Source organism: Carcharhinus amblyrhynchos, chromosome 18, assembly GCF_965287045.1.
Source record: "Carcharhinus amblyrhynchos chromosome 18, sCarAmb.v2.hapA, whole genome shotgun sequence".
Lineage (NCBI taxonomy): Eukaryota > Metazoa > Chordata > Chondrichthyes > Carcharhiniformes > Carcharhinidae > Carcharhinus > Carcharhinus amblyrhynchos.
Window position 1 is genome coordinate 47,338,421 of NC_137341.1, and position 17,501 is coordinate 47,355,921.

Below are 17,501 nucleotides of genomic sequence, written 5' to 3' on the forward strand. Positions count from 1 at the left end.
TTATTGAAACTTACAGGATACTGCGAGGTCTGGATAGAGTGGACAAGGGGAGGATGTTTCCACTAGTAGGAAAAACTAGAACCAGAGGCCACAGCCTCAGACTTAAACAGAGATGAGGAGGAATTTCTTCAGCCAGAGAGTGGTGAATCTGTGGAACTCCTTTCTGCAGAAGGCTGTGGAGGCCCGCTCGTTGGGTGTCTTCAACACAGAGTTAGATAGGTTCTTGATTAATAAGGGGATCAGGGATTATGGGGAAAAGGCAGGAGAATGGGGATGAGAAAAATATCAGTCATAATTGAATGGTGGAGCAGACTTGATGGGCCGAGTGGCCTAATTCTGCTCCCATGTCTTATGGTATTCTGGCTTTCACAGTGAGAGGGTAAGACTAAGGGAGCAGGGATATCTTAATGCCATTGTACAGGGCCACGGTGAAGCCACACCTGGAATGTTGTTAACAGTTTTGGGGTCTCCTTATCTGAGGAAGAAAGCTCTTGCTCTAGAGGAAGTGCAGAAAAGTTTTATCAGATTAATTCTTGGGATGGCAGGACTGACGTATGAGGAGAGATTGAGTCAGTTAGGATTGGATTCGCTGGAGTTCAGAAGAATGAAGGGGGAATCTCAGAAACTTGATATGCACTGTGTGTGGAAATTCTACTCCAACATTTTTATTGTAAGTCAACCAAGCATGCAAACACGATATAGATTTGGTGGGTGTGACTGCACAAAGCAGTTTTACTTGGTTTTGACCTTTTGTGGGCTGCTCCAATGGCTTTTCTTTTGAGAAAACAGTCATATTCTGTGACAATGGGAGCATTGTTGGGAGACTAATTGAAATGGGAATTCATCATTCTGAATGCGTGCACTTGACAATTGTTGAAGCTGTTTGATGATCCAGCACAATTTTCTGTTGTTTATTCATGGGATGTGGGCATCACTGGCAAGGCCAGCATTTATTGCCCATCCCCGATTCCCCTCGAAGTTAGTGGTGACCTGCATTCTTCAAATTCTGTCAGTGTGGTGAGGGTGCTGCCACAGTGATGTTAGAATTTAGACCCGGTAACTTTGACCCAGAAACATGACAGAGCAGTACATTTCCAGGTTGATATGGTGGGAACTTACAGATGGTGATGTTCCCATATGCTAGCTCCCCTTGACTTTCTAGGTCATCGAGGTCATAGATTTAGAAGCTGTCGAAGAAGCCTTTGCAAATTTCTGAAGTATTTCTGTAGATTGTACACACTGCAGCATGGTAAACTGGTGATAGAAGGAGTGGATACTTGGGTAGCAATCAAGCTGCTTTGACCTGGTTGCTTAAGTGCTGTTGGAGCTTAGATATTTAGGAAAGTGGAGAGTATTGCATCACTCCCCTGACTTATACCGTGCAAATGGCAGGAAGAGTTTGGAGATGAGTTACTTACTGCAGAATGCTTTGGCCTCTGTCCTGCTGTAGTAGCCACAGTATTTATATGGTTGCTTCAATTAAGTTCTGGTCAGTGTGACTGCTCTCCCCTCCCCGCAGCCTTGGAGAAAGGGATAATACCATTGACTGTCAAGGGGGATGTTTAGATGTTGGAGATGGTCTTGCCAGGCACTTGTGTAGCTTGATTATTCCTGAGTGTTGTCCAAACCTGGCGTGCTGTTCAGGCAAAGACAAATTCATTATCTGAGGTGCGGAATTGCAAACATTCATATAAATCTGGATCAGAAATAAGCCGTTCAGCCCCTTGAACCTGCTTTGCCATTTGATAACACCATTGATAAATTTGAAAAATGGTACATTCCCTTCGTCAGTGAACACCTCCACTTCTGACCTTGCAATAAACTTTGATAAAGCAGCCGAATGTGGTTGGGGCTAGGGCACTGTCCTGAGGCACTACTGCCGCAATGTCCAAGGGTCAAGATAAAGTTAATTTATTTATCAGTCACAAGTAAGGCTTACATTAACACTACAATGAAGTTACTGTGAAGTTCCCCTAGTCGCCAAAATCAAGCACCTATTCGGGTCACTGCACCTAATCAACACGTGTTTTAGATTGTGGGAAGAAACTGAAGCATCTGCAGGAAACCCATGCAGGCACGGGGAGAATGTGCAGACTCCACACAGACAATGACCCAAGCTGGGAATTGAATTTGGACCCCTGGTGCTGTGAAGCAGCAGTGCTAACCACTGTGCTATCATTGGCTTCCAGAAATCAATTATCTTCCTTTGTGTTAGATAACTCACCACTGGTTTGAGTCATTTCACCATTGATTCCCATTGACTTCAATGTAGTTAGGGTTCATTGATGCCACACTAAGTAAATTGCTGCTTTGATGTCAAGGGCAGTCACTCTGACTGCAGCTTTAGAATTTAACGCTCATTAGGTCTGGAGGCGAGAGGCTGTGGTGGACTCAAAGCTGAATGTCAGTGAACAGTTTATTGGGGCAATTAATAGGCACTGTTTAATTATCATGTGCACTGAGATTGCTAATCCCCCGCGCTACCCCGCAACCACTGGGGAATCTGACACAAGAGATCGACTTCGGTGTGCCAGCAAATCCCGCCCCTGCGTTCAAAATTCCATGTGTTGAGGGTGATAAATTCAATTTAGGTTCAGTGAAGATGGGGATGAGTCTCGACAACAGCCAACTGAGTTTTGAACAAATTAATGTTTGTTGAGTCTAGAAGGGATAAGCAAATTTGTGACAATTACTTTTCGGTGTAGGAGTTTAGTTTTAATGCCAAGTCTATTTAAATTACACAAGACCTATTCAATATTGTAGTCAGATCTTTATCAACAATCTCACTGAGATTGGAAATGCAGTCCTTTTAATGGCCATTTCACTCATAAGAACATAAGAACATAAGAAATAGGAGCAGGAGTAGGCCATCTAGCCCTTCGAGCCTGCCCCGCCATTCAATAAGATCATGGCTGATCTGTCGTGGCTCAGTTCCACCTTCCCACCCTCTCCCCATAACCCTTAATCCCCTCTCTTATCAAGAACCCATCAACCTGCGTCTTAAAAATATTTAGCGAGGCAGCCTCCACCACTTCAATGGGCAGAGAATTCCAGAGATTCATCACCCTTTGAGTGAAGAAGTTCCTCCTCAACTCCGTTCTAAACCGCCCCCCTTTTATCTTGAGGCTGTGCCCCCTGGTCCTACTGTCTTTTTTTGAGCGGGAAGAGTCTCTCCACCTCTGTCCTATCCATTCCATTCATCATCTTATATGTCTCAATGAGATCTCCCCTCATTCTTCTAAACTCTAACGAGTGCAAGCCCAGTTTATTCAGCCTCTCCTCATAGCTCAACCCCCTCAACTGCGGTATCAGCCTAGTAAACCTCCTCTGCACTCCCTCCAAGGCCAAAATATCTTTGCGCAGGTGCGGCGCCCAAAACTGCACACAGTACTCCAGCTGTGGCCTCACCAATGCAGCAAGACCTCCCTACTTTTATATTCAATCCCCCTCGCTATGAAGGCCAGCATCCCATTCGCCTTCCTGACCACCTGCTGCACCTGCAAGCTGGGTTTTTGCGACTCATGCACAAGGACCCCGAGGTCCCTCTGCACCGTCGCCTGCTGCAGTTTTTCGCCCCGTCAGTAATAGTCCTTTCTACCATTCTTCCTACCAAAGTGGACCACCTCACACTTGCCAACATTAAATTCCATTTGCCATTTCCTGGGCCATTCGCCCAGCCTATCTAGATCCTTCTGCAGACTCTCCACACCCTCCGCACAATTTGCCTTTCCCCCAATCTTGGTGTCATCAGCAAATTTCGACACCCTACACTCGGTTCCCTCCTCCAGATCATCTATATAAATGGTAAATAGCTGAGGCCCCAGCACCGACCCCTGGGGCACTCCACTAGTCACCATCCGCCAATCCGAATAGCACCCGTTGACCCCCACTCTCTGCCTCCTATTTGACAACCAATCCTCTATCCACGCTTACACCCTACCCCCAACTCCATGTCCCTCGACCTTCTGCAATAACCTCTTGTGAGGTACTTTGTCAAACGCCTTCTGAAAATCTAGAAAGACCACATCCACCGGCTCTCCTCTATCCACCGCCCTAGACACATCCTTATAGAACTCCAGTAAATTTGTTACTCGGGTTACCAACCTCAAGTTTATGTGGACAATAATGTTTATGCTATAATTTGTTTTCTTTTATGCAGTTTTGGCATGAAAAACACTAGAATGCTCTTAAAATTAGAGAACATTGTGTTCTTAGAAATGCATTCAGGAAGTATTTCACTGTTCACTGTGATTTTTTTTTTGGAGGTCACCCTCTGCCATTGTACCTTTCTGTTCCCAACTTGATCCAAGAAACATAAATGTTGCCAAATCATTTTACCTTGCACTCATCAGGACTAATGCCAGAATGCCAAATTTAAACGATTACATTTAATATATAGGAGAAAAGAGTTCCTGGTTGGCAAGCCAACTCTGGCCTATGGAGAAAGCCATGATGTGGATGTGCCGGTGTTGGACTGGGGTGAACTCAGTCCCCTCGAAAGCTTGTGAGTTTACTATCAAATAAATCGGTTGGACTAAAACCTGGTGTTGTCAGACTTTTTACTATGGAGAAAGCAGCAGGGATCTAAAGGCTGCCCAAGCTCAAAGAACAAAGAAAATTACAGCACAGGAACAGGCCTTTCAGCCCTCCAAGCCTGCACTAACCATGCTACCCATCTAAACTAAAACCTCTCCACCCTTCCGGGAACCATGTTCCTCTATTCCCATCCTATCCATGTATTTGTCAAGACGCCCCTTAAAAGTCACATTTGTAGCTGTTTCCAGTACCTCCTCCGGCAGCAAGTTCTTGTACAAAAATGCGCAAGAACGTATTTCTTGCGTTTGCAGAGAGCAGGCCCTGTGTGTCACTTCTGCTAAGTGTGAGTGAGTCCTGATGTGAGCTTGACTAATTCTCTTACTTTGGTGTCGATATTTGCATGCTTGGGATTGTTGAGTAAGTGCTGCCCAATCATGGAATCACATCAGACAATGTGTTTTGCATTTGCAATTGTGGGCTGGTTGAGTACATCTGCCTGCTGGGAGAAACCAATGGAATATTGTTTGGTTCAGTCAGTCAATTACTGGGATGTATGGCTTACATAACTGGCATCACATCAGTACTGGAATTCATACTCAACTTTGCTCAATTGCATTTCCACTGATGGGATGCTGCCGTCAGTCCAAAAACGATGTTCTATCTGAAACATTGTGTATGAATTTGGGGCAGGACCATTTTCCTTTTCATGGTGTAGAGGGAGGGGATCAAAACATTAAAGAGCCCAAATACCAGGATAAAAGAGTAACAGTTGTTCTTTGGGCTGTAATTAATAATTATTGGAAGTAGGTGCTATTAAAAGGGATATGTATTTGGGGAAGGAGCCAATGTGGGAGGTGGGAGCAATGGTGGCTAAACAGGTTCCAAATCATCAGTACGTAAAATATTTGCTCGTTGGTTTCTGTTACTTACCACTGCTTGATCTCAGCTGTATTGTGGTTTACAGCAAGATTGCAATTCATGCTGAATGGGCCAATAGTACAGGAAAGAGTTGACATTCTTTATTTAATGATTTAAGAGGGGGCGGTTTGCTGGAGTGTCCCAAGCTTTGCTGCTGTTTGTAATGCAATAATCTTTGTTTATGGACCTCGGGTGGTGGTATGAATTATTTATGTGGGTTTTGTAACATGGGAAAATTGACCTGTCTCTTTTTTTAGCAGCTCATAATTTGCTTTATCCTGACGCTGAACTTTAGTATGCTAAAGTCACCTGATTGGAAACACAAGAATGGCTTTCTGTAAGAACGTAATTCCAAATAACCTACTTTATGCATTACTAGACTGTGGAGTAATAAGATGATTCAAAAATCTTTGCAATTCCATTATGAGGTTGTGACTGATAGAGACCAAATGGAGACGGAGAAACATAACGTGAATGGCTTTCACACATCTCTGATGGACTACTCCATTGATTTATTTTGTCTTGGAGAATCAATTCCTGTAGCTGAATCAATAATCAGCAGTAAGAAGTAGCAAGTGGGTTTGACTGCATGGAAGAGAGCTCAATTGTTAACAGTTTCTCAGCCCTCGGCTATATATTTTGACCACCTCTGGCACTAAGTTGGAGGCTGAAAACCACCTGTTTTAGCGCACCATCTCGTTGCATTTGCATTGCAAGTCGTCTTACAACACCAGGTTAAAGTCCAACATGCTGATGGAGGAGCAGCACTCCGAAAGCTTGTGATTCCAAATAAACACATTGGACTTTAACCTGGTGTTGTGAGACAGCTTATTGTGCCCATCCCAGTTCAACACCGGCATCTCCACATAATGGCATTTGTATTGGAGTAGACTGCTCTCCACAATAGCAAAAGCTCATAAGGCTAGATTTTGTTTTGCTTTTGGATTTAAAATTGATCCGGTTTTATTTATATATTTGTAACCCAAATTGGGCTTGGTTTTTTTTTCCGTGCCCATTAATTAGGTTATAGTTGCATTCATTGTTCCATTATACATGCTGTTCTATAATTTTTCGTTCTTTTGTACAGGGTGCACGGGAAGAAAGTGTCCACTTATTGCGGCGTTTCTATAAGGTAGGGCTGGAGATGATAAATCTCATGATCTTACTCTGGAATTTTCATGTATTTTTCAAGCTGGTGTTAGTGTAAGGTATTCAAACAAGATAGAACCCAGAAATCTGCTTCGAAAATGCATTTAAAAGAGTAAACTGAAAATGCAGACAACTCAGGTTCTCCCTGCTGTATAATGGGAAGAAAATGCCCTTTTTCCAATTGTTTTAGATGTACTTCACTTTAAAATTGATTGACCTGGACAATTCGAGTGCAGTTTTGCTGCAAATGCAAAATATAAACTGAGTGAATAAGGTTTAAAATAAAATAAAAATGCATTATTTTAATTTTTTATCATTTTATCTTGATGTGATTCTGACATTTTTGATAAGCAGTACAAATAATCCAAGGAAAGACAGTATTGTGTTCAAATACCACGCTTGCGTACTGAAAATGGACCTAATAATTTTCTTTCACCATTGGAGAAAATTTAATTTGGACAGTGGCCTCCTTTATCTGCAGTGCTTATCTTGGAAACGCATAGAAAGCTAAAGATGAAGAAAATGTTACACGCCCTCAGAACTGCCAAGTGCTCACGTGCAGGCCGTTTTCTTAAACCTGAGGTGGAAAGTGAAATTTGACCATAAAATTAGTGTGATTGTTGCTGTGCTTGTGGGGGGGAGAAAATGCAAGGAAATCTTGCAAGAATGGTGTGTAGAAAGTCATTGCACCATGTCTTTATCCTTGGCCAAGATTCCCTCATTTAAGGAGAAACATTTTTGTTACTGTTTTGTAATTATCATTTTGCAATTTGTGGTTGGTTGAGGGCAAAGATCTCTTGCTTTCCCAATGTCATTTTCTTTGTCTCCCTCTCTTTTTTTTCATTTATTTGTAGCACATGGGCATTGCTGGCTGAGCAGCATTTATTGCCCATCCCTAGCTATCGTTGAAGGGCAGTTGAGAGTCAATCACATTGCAGTGGGTCTGAAATCACATGTCGGCCAGACAAGCTAAGGACAGCAGGTTTCTTTCCGTAAAGGACATTATTGAATCAGATGGGTAGATTCGCCTTCTGCTCTGTTTCCTTTTTTCACATGTGTTCTCTCTCACTCGCGATTACGTGCTGTCTCTCTCTTTTCCTCTTTTGATGTTTCCCCATTCCCCTTGGCCCCTCCCTCAAGCTCCTGAGCCAAGGGAGTTTGACCACTTTGCCTATACCAGAGATTTAAGAAAGGTGTGAAGTGAGAAAATTGCGGAGGGAGTGGTGAGCTATTGCAGTGATTAAATGACATGTGCAATGATAGAGAGCCATCAGGTGAACATGGCAAAAAAAGAGAAATGAAGATTCCATCATAGAGAAGAACATCTTTGTATTAGGATGTTTCCGGAAGAGAGATAATAAATTAAACAACATCAAAGCAAAATAATGTAGATGCTAGATATCTGCAGGCAGAGCGGTCCACGACAATCTGGACTACCAATTTTAGATCTATCACGTGAGCTATGGGGACTCTCGCGTATTAGCCAGCTTTCTCCTCTGCTCTTCTGTTGTAACTATTTGCATCTCCTCTGGATCCATCTCTTGTTTCTACACTTGTTCCATTGTCCACCTTACTTGCCTTGCATCATCTTCCCCTTTGTCATTTAAACCCTCTTGCTGTACCCCATGAACATTTGCTCTCTCCTCACCACCTGTTTTTGCTCAAAAGGTGTTCATCCCTAACATCTTCCACTTCTGATGTTAAGTTGTTGAACTGAAAGTTAGACTCTCCTTGCACAAATGTTACCCAGCTGGCATACGTATTTCCAGCATTTTCTGTCTGTTATCTCAATGCTTTAACATAGGCGTGTTGCTCAAAACAAGCTGAGCCGTTTTGCCAAGTAGTCGCTGTTTTGTTTTTGCACTTATACAAATATAATCACTGCTTTCTGCATGGCAAATTTCATAAATTCATTTTTCTAGTTTATTTTTTTTATTGGGTTGGAATGATTTTTGAGTGTTTCTTTCTCTGCTTGTCTAGCCTGTGGTTTGTACACAATTCTACATTCATGCTGCAAAGTAGGCCAGCATCAGCTTTTTATTCAGAGACCTAGACATTTGGTGATTAAAATAAGACTACTTCAGAGGTTTTCTTGCAATACCTTTATTTTTAATAAGTTTATTTATCAAGTAGGCTGGCCGAAATGGAATGCAGTTTCCTCTGAAATTTATTTACATAACGGCAATTTTTTAACTTTCCCACTGGGGGCAGGTTTTGCAACATTTTGAGTCATACTGCATTAAAGAACTATTGCAGTTTTACTTTGTTCTTATTGCATCAACAGTCTTGCTGCTTTCAAGAACCAACAGATGAAGCAGTTCAGTCCAACTTAAAAGAATCCCCACAGATTGCCATTCGGTCCATCAAGTCTGCACGCTGTCTCTAACAGATCATCTTAACCATGACCAGCCCGTGTCCGATCTCTGTAACCCCACGCATTTACCCTGCTAATCCCCTTAGCCTTCATGTCTCGGGGGCAATTTAACATGGCCAATCCACCTAGCTTACACATCCTTTGGACATTAAGGGGCAATTTAGCATAGTCAGTCCACCTAACCTGCATATCTTTGGACTGTGGAGGAAACTGGAGCACCTGGAGGAACCCCATGCAGATACTGGGAAAATGCGTAAATTCCACATAGTCACTGAAGGCTGGAATCGAACACGGGTCCCTGATGCTGAAAGGTAGCAATGAAAACCAAATTGGCATCATGCCACCCCAAGTAGGAAGAGCTTTTAAATCGGAATTTTAAAATTAAGAATTTTTAAAGCAAGCCCTACTTTTAGATAAAACTTTCTTTATCAGTTTTTGTTTTTTTTAAACATAGAAAAGTAGGTACAATTGTATAAGGGGGAATTAAGAAATCTGTTTTTGACTGATTTCCTTTTTCCTACAGATAATTCTTTTCACTTATTTTTGTATCGTCTCCTTTGCATTTCCTACTCTGAAGATCATGACGCATTCTGATGCATGGCTGCATTTGTATTAGCAGCCATCCAGTGCATTCCTCAAATGTCCATTCTTCAAGCGATGCCCAAACAATGAGTGCTAGTGTTACATGGAGGATTGATTGGCATGGGGAATAGTTTCTGGAGTGGATCAGTACCTGGGTCAGTCAGAGGAACAAAATGTATACATGGACCTGGGCAGCATGGTGGCACAGTGGTTAGCACTTCTGCCTCACAGTGCCAGGGACCTGGGTTCAATTCCAGCGTCAGGTCACTGTCTGTGTGGGGTTTGCATGTTCTCCCTGTATCTGCGTGGAGTTTCCTCCCACACTCCAAAGATGTGTGAGTTAGGTGAATTGGTCGTGCTAAATTGCATCTCAATGTCAGGGGGACTAGCTAGGGTAAATACATGGAGCTATGGGGATACGGCCTGGGTGGGATTGTTGCTGGAGCAGGCTCAGTGAGCTAAGTGGCCTCCTTCTACACTGTAGGATTCTATGGAATGAAAGATGATGCCTTAGCAAGTCGCTTCAGGGCCTTTATTGTTTACTCTGTACATGAGTTTAAAAAATACTTTGCTGATACAAATGAGGTGCGAGTGGATTAAATACAGGCATTGGACTGATTGCATTAAATGCTGTTTAATATGGGTAACCAACTGCAGCATGACTGATACTTCAACATAATCTGGGACAACCAACTCAGAAAGTGAATACTTGGAACTGAATGCATAAATACATAGATGTCTCTTGATATTCCTGATGTTATCCACAACAATATATTTTGTGGCCAAGAAAGAACAATTGTGGGAGGTACGAGAGGTTGAAGGTATTTTTGTGAATTTGGGACCAGCTTGCTGGACTACAAAGCCCTTTTCTGCTCCGATTCTCTCACCATGGTTGACGTCCAAGCCACACAGTTGAAGTAATCATGTCCTCCTCATCTGAAGACTGCAGGAACAGGGTTTTCTGATGATTATGGTAAACAAATTTTCCTTCCCTATTCCAGGAATGTTTAGACCAATTTTGGTAGCGCTCTTGCCCCTCGAGTCAGGTTGCCTGTTCAAGTCCCACTGCAGAGACTTGGATAGCTAATATAGGGCTTTAGTCCACTTTTTTTTGTATTCATTCATGGGACATGGACGTCGCTGGCTGGGCCAGCATTTATTGCCCATCCCCAGTTGCCCAAGGACAATTGAGTCAACCACATTGCTGTGGTTCTGGAGTCACATGTAGGCCAGACCAGGTAAGGACGGCAGATTTCCTTCCCTGTAGGACATTAGTGAACCAGATGGGTTTTTCCAATAATCGGCAATGGTTTCATGGTCATAAGTAGATTCTTAATTCCAGATTTTTTTATTGAATTCAAATTCCACTATCTGCCCTGGCGGGATTCGAATTCAGATCCCCAGAACATTAGCTGAGTTTTTGGATTAGTAGTCTAGTGATAATACCACCAGGCTATTGACTGCCCATTGTGGAATTGCTCACTGTTGTTGCCATCTTTAGCTGAGAGGTTAAACTTCAGGTGGATGTAAAAGATGCAGTGGCACTATTTGAGAAAGGACGGAATGATCTATTGGTGATCTGATCAACATTTATCTTTTCACCTATGCGTAGGAAAAAAAATCTGATGCTCAGACATTGTGTTTCCTGCATTCGAACTAACTTCACTTTTAGAAGTATTTAATTATCTTAAAAGATATTGGGGCATCTTGAGATTGCGCAAGTTCTTTCTTTACCAGACAAAGTCATGGGTTTACTCATTGGGTTTTTAAGCACTTGACAGTTTTAATTTAATAATTATCTTGTTCCTGAAATTGAAGGGGTAGTGCACTTCAGATTTAAAGTGGTGAATTTTATAAAAGGAGGAAACAACAGTTGCACAATTAGATTTCTCCTGCAGTATGTACATGAAATTAGCACTGACGGCAGTTCAGAATAATTGTGCCCAGACTTGCGATTCAGTCTGCAGTATAAGTGGCAGTCACCACAGATATTCCAGAACTTTAGTATTGTCTGTCTAATGGTGTGTGGCAATTTTTATTTTCTCTTTGATCGAAGCATTTCTGAATAAATTGAAATGGACAGTGTGTATGGAGCATGGTTAGCACTGCTGCCTCTCAGGGATCTGGGTTTGATTCCAGCCTTGGGTGACTGTCTGTGTGGAGTTTGCACGTTCTCCCTGTGTCTGTGTGGGTTTCCTCCCACACTCCCAAGCTGTGCAGGTTAGGTTGATTGACCATGCTAAATTACCACTTATTGTTAGGTAGAGTGTGAAGAAATCAGGGCCATTTCAATTGATTACCCTCCTGTCCATAAGATCAGTATGTCTTCTAAGATTCTGTACAGGACCTGGAGTAAGACAAGTCCCAGTATATGATCCTATTTGTTGCAACTTGCATGCATGATTGATTTTATGAAAAAATAAAACATAGTTGGTTTGAAATATGCTATATCCCTAGAATTTAAATCTGCTTAAGGTTCTTAACTTCACTATTACAAAATTTTAGTACACTTACACTGGCATTAATATTGCTACAAGATTTCTTGTAGTATTGCTTAATGGGCCCATCCTTTAAATGGAAATGAACCACTTAGGCGACGGTGCAGAGGGACCTCGGGGTCTTTGTGCATGAGTCGCAAAAACCCAGCCTGCAGGTGCAGCAGGTGGTCAGGAAGGCGAATGGGATGCTGGCCTTCATAGCGAGGGGGATTGAATATAAAAGTAGGGAGGTCTTGCTGCGGCTGTATAGGGCATTGGTGAGGCCGCAGCTGGAGTACTGTGTGCGGTTTTGGTCGCCGTACTTACGCAAGGATATTTTGGCCTTGGAGGGAGTGCAGAGGAGGTTTATTAGGCTGATACCGGAGTTGAGGGGGTTGAGCTCTGAGGAGAGGCTGAATAAACTAGGCTTGTACTCGTTAGAGTTTAGAAGAATGAGGGGAGATCTCATTGAGACATATAAGATGATGAATGGGATGGATAGGATAGAGGTGGAGAGACGCTTCCCACTCAAAGGACAGTAGGACTAGGGGGCACAGCCTCAAGATAAAGGGGGGGCGGTTTAGAATGGAGTTGAGGAGGAACGTCTTCACTCAAAGGGTGGTGAATCTCTGGAATTCTCTGCCTGTTGAGGTGGTGGAGGCTGCCTCACTAAATATTTTTAAGACGCGGGTTGATGGGTTTTTGATAAGCGAGGGGATTAAGGGTTATGGGGAGAGAGGGTGGGAATGTGGAACTGAGCCACGACAGATCAGCCATGATCTTATTGAATGGTGGGGCAGGCTCGAAGGGCTAGATGGCCTACTCCTGCTCCTATTTCTTATGTTCTTACGTTCTTAGTAAATACAGGTGCAGGCTTTCCAGCAGTTTAGTGTGTGATTCACAGTTGGCAATGTAAGAAAGATCTTGCTGGTTATAGATTACGGTCATAGAATCCTGACAGGCTGAATCTCTGCATCAATCCAGTCTGCATCAGTCCTCCAACAGAGGATCTTACCCAGGTCCTATCCCCATAACTCCACACATTTAACCCCATCCTGCTAATCCCCCTAAACCTACACATCTTTGGACGCAAAAGGGCAATGTAGCTTGGTCAATCCACCTAACCTATACCTCTTTGAATGTGGGAGGAAACCCACACAGACATATGGGCTGGAATTTTACCACCCTGCCTGGCACAGGCGTTGGAGCAGGGGAGGGGAGGACAATGGGAAGGTCCGTTGACCTTAGGGTGAGCAAGGCATAAAATCCCACCCTTAGAAACTAGAAGCAGGAGAAACCATTCAGCCTTTTGAGCCTGCTCTGCCATTTATTGTAATCACAGCTGATCATCGAATTCAATATTGTGATCCTGCCTTTTCTTCCCCCCCCCCCCCCCCCCCGGTTTCCCTTTAGCCCCAAAAGTTGCATCTAATTTCTTCTTGAAGTCACTATGTTTTGGCCTCAACCACTTTCAGTAGTAGTGAATTCCAGAGATTGACCACTCTCTGGGCAAAGAAATTTCTCCTCATCTCAATCATATTATGACCCCTAGTTCTGGACTCCCCAACATTTGGAATATTCTTTCGGTATCTACCTTGTCTAACCCTGTTAGAATTTTATAAGTTTCTGAGATTCCCTCTCACTCTCCTAAACTCCAGTGAGTATAATCCTAACTGACGAAAGTTTGCACTTTCTCTCTGTGTCTTGTGGGTTTCTTCTGAGTGCTCTGATTTCCTCCCGCTGTCCAAAGACGTGCAGGTTAGGTGGATTGGCTGTGCTAAATTGCCATTTAGTGTCAGGGAGATTAGGAGGCTAAACTTGTGGGGTTATGGGGATGGGACCTGGATGGGATTGTGGTTGGTATAGACTCGATGGGCCTAATGGCCTCCTTCCACACTTTAGGGAATCGATGATGATGAAAAAGCTGTGACTGCCGGCTATGATGTTCAAAGTTCTTTAAGGGTCAATGTTGACTTTGCTAAAATGTCAGATACAAAAATAATTAAATACGTTAATGGAAAGTTCATGTTCTAATTTACAATATATTTAATTCTCAGAATACCATGAATTGCAAGCTCATTTGTGCCCTGTATTTCACTTGAATTTCTGTCACTCAGAACTTGCAGAAATCTATTGAAGCGTGTATTGTGAAAACTGAAAATGCCCCTAGGGATTACGTTGTTCAGTTTCGGTTTGACAGCTGAAAATAATGCACATTTTACACCAGTCAGAAGTTGCTTTACTTCATTCTGCTGCAGCGCACTGTTCTCTCATAACGACTATTGTTATAAATTATTTTCATGTCACATATTTGGATATGTTTGTGAGCAACGTAATACATTTAAGCGCAAGTCTTTCTTTTTATGTTGTTTTTGCTGCTCCAGAGCTGTATTGTTGCCTGACAGGAATGTGTAATATTTGTGGATAACAGGTTGGCCCCAAGTTACCATCCAATAGCAGAGAAGTATTTAAAATAAAAATAAAAACAATTAACATGAAAGCCTGAATAGGCATGTATTACCGATAAAGAAATATGAAAGGCAGGATCTTCTTAACTTAAATTAGCAGCATTTGGCGAGGAGGGATGGTGCTGGTAAAATGGCAACCAATTGAGTACCATCTTCTTGGGCCCTCTGCATTTTGCCTATGGTGGAGAATGGGGGGGGCAGCCTCCCAAGGGGATATTGTATCTGGAGAGTCCAGTGGTCTCCAGCGTCGATGGTCATCACAGCAGCGCCCACTCTTCTACAAGCAGGGCCTGCCTGGTGGCCCTGACAGGGAACAAAATGTCTGGCTGCCCTCTTCAGGCGCCTCAAAATGGAGGCACCCACTTGTTCCCCTTGCAACAGCTACCTCTCCCAGCAGCACTGCCACTTGGAGGACAGGCCAGTCCCCCCTTAATTGAATGGTGTGCACAGTGGCAGCCAGTTAAAAGGCCATGGTTGCTGGAGCCTCACTTTCCATCCATGCGGTCTTGCCACCTGCGGGCAGACCCTTTCCCAGAAAATCCCAGTTTGCTTCCATCAATTTGGTTTGATATTCGGAGAGGGGAAAGTTGTGGCTGTAATCTCAGTGAAGTAGCTGTGAAAAGATGTGGAACTGGGTGGTTTCAGAGTGTGAATTAACAGTTGAGATAACAAGACCTGGTCTAAAGTATTTTTGTTTATCAATGTTTTTATGATTTTTACTTGTTAAACATTCAATGAACTTTCACTTTGCACCAGAGGTAACTTGGAGGCATGTGGAAGGAAGAAGCATTATATATTTTACTCCTGAATCACAGTCACTCAGAAGTAAAGCTGCTGTGCCAGCAGCAAAAGTAAAACCAAAAGGAAAGTGAAAGCAAATCAGATGTACCTGTATATTGGTTTGCAGGTTATTTATTCATTGCCGTTTGTTTATGGCTATGAGTTTAAATCTCACCACAGGTGGGGGGATTTAAATTTCAGTTAGCTCACTAAATCTGGGTGGCATGGTGGCACATTGGTTAGCACTGCTGCTGCCACACAGCACCAGGGACCTGGGTTCAATTCTGGCCTTGGGTGACTGTGCAAAGTCTGCATGTTCTCTCTGTGTCTGCATGGGTTTCCTCCGGGTGCTCCCACAGTCTGAAAGGCGTGCTGGTTGGATGCATTCACCCTGCTAAATTCTCCCTCGTTGTACCTGAACAGGCGCTGGAGTGTGGCGACTCCAAGATCTTCACTGTAACTTCATTACAGTGTTAATGTAAGCCTACTTGTGACTAATAAATAAACTTTAAACCTGGAATAAAAAGCTAATGCTGGTAACGGTGAGCATATAACTACCAGATTCTTGTTTAAAAACTGATATGGTTCATCCATTTGGGAATATGGTTGATTGCCCTCTGGAATGGCCTAGCAGGCCATTATGTTCACAAAGGTGGGCACAATGCCGTCACTTTCTCGAGGGCACGCACATCCCATGACAGAAATTTTAAAAATTCTAAACAGGGAAAGGCTTGCTTAGAATTCCGCCCCACCTATTTATCTGATCACAGTTAATCCTTCAATCTGATATCTCTGTTGCACAGAGGTGGTGGATGAGGTAAACAGCTCGGAATTTCTCAGTTTTGTGTGGGAGTGTAGGAACCATTGGAAACTTTTGGATTTATACATCAGTTTGATGTATAAATGGTGCAGTTTCTTGCTGCTGTAAGAATTACTTCTCATCAATCTACACCTTGAATCATCATCATTAATTAAGTATTCTTTTGCCGAAAACTAGAATTATGCATCAGCATTAGGCAAGAGTTAGATGTTACTGCTGCTTATATTTGCAAGATAGGCTCGTTTAAATAAACTTATACTAGCTGGAGAGGGTGCATGTTTGACCATCCTTGATCCTAATGGGTAAATGTATTTTTACATTGGAGACCCATCTCTTTCCACCTTAAAACATGTGTATTTTGTGATCTTTATTTCAAATAATTGTGCATCATAGAATGTGCAGAAGGAGGCCATTTGGCCCATCGAGTCTGCTCTGACCACAATCCCTATCCTCAAAACATATTTACCCTGCTAATCCCTCCAACATACACATCCTAGGACACTAAGGGACAATTTAGCATGGCCAATCAACCGAACCTACACATCTTTGGACTGTGGGAGGAAACCGGAGCGCCTGCAGGAAACCCACGCAGACATGGGGAGAATGTGCAAACTCCACACAGTGACCCAAGCTGGGAATTGAACCTGGGTCCCTGGAGCTGAGGCAGCAGCGCTAACCATTGCGCCACCGTGCCGCCCACTCAGTAAAATAAAAGCCAGACGACATTAAAAGTTCTTGAGAACCTAAATGTCCTGTATTATTTAGACAGAACTGTAACTAACGTGGAAGTTTCTGGTGAATTATGACTGTCTCTGATCATGATTATGTAAATTTAACGACATTTGGAATTTTTGTGACCTTTTGAAGGTATCTGTCTCGGTTTGAAGAACACAAACTTCCTTTGATTTTCAGATTTTTTTTGCAATAGTCTGACTTCATAATAGCTTTCCTTTTTATCAATTTCTTCAAATGAAAGGAAGTCAGAAATAAATTTTTTACTCAACTGCTGCAAATTAATACCATTTAAGTGTGTTTCTTTGTTGGGAGAGAATAGACTGGTGAAATACACACCACTTCTTGGAAAATAGATTGCAAACAATTCAGGAACTAGCTGAATTGTGACATTTTTCTGATTTATACACACTTGAGATAGATGATTGAAGGAAAGGCACTTTTTGCTGATTTGTAGTTGATTTAAGTACAAACCATCCAACTAACATTTAGGGGAGGTTGCACGGCACAGCCATGAACTGATTACAGGGAATGATCCCTTTGCCAGAGAGGTAGACCCAAAACCCAATCATTATTGAACCTGGGGCCCAATTTAATCTAGAGCAGCAAGCTGCGCATGCATAACTGTGTCCCACCAAACAGCTGGTATTCAGGCGGCCAAGCAT

The 17,501-nt window shown here is 42.8% G+C and overlaps 1 protein-coding gene across 1 annotated transcript in view; it reads left to right on the top strand.

The window, feature by feature from the left end:
- The window catches only part of clec16a (C-type lectin domain containing 16A), a 246,720-nt gene that overhangs the window by 117,189 nt on the left and 112,030 nt on the right, over window positions 1-17,501 (top strand). Inside the window, exon 16 of the mRNA XM_080206958.1 lies at window positions 6,542-6,586. Coding sequence (XP_080063084.1) covers window positions 6,542-6,586 — 45 coding nt within the window. The remainder of the gene's footprint in view (window positions 1-6,541; window positions 6,587-17,501) is intronic.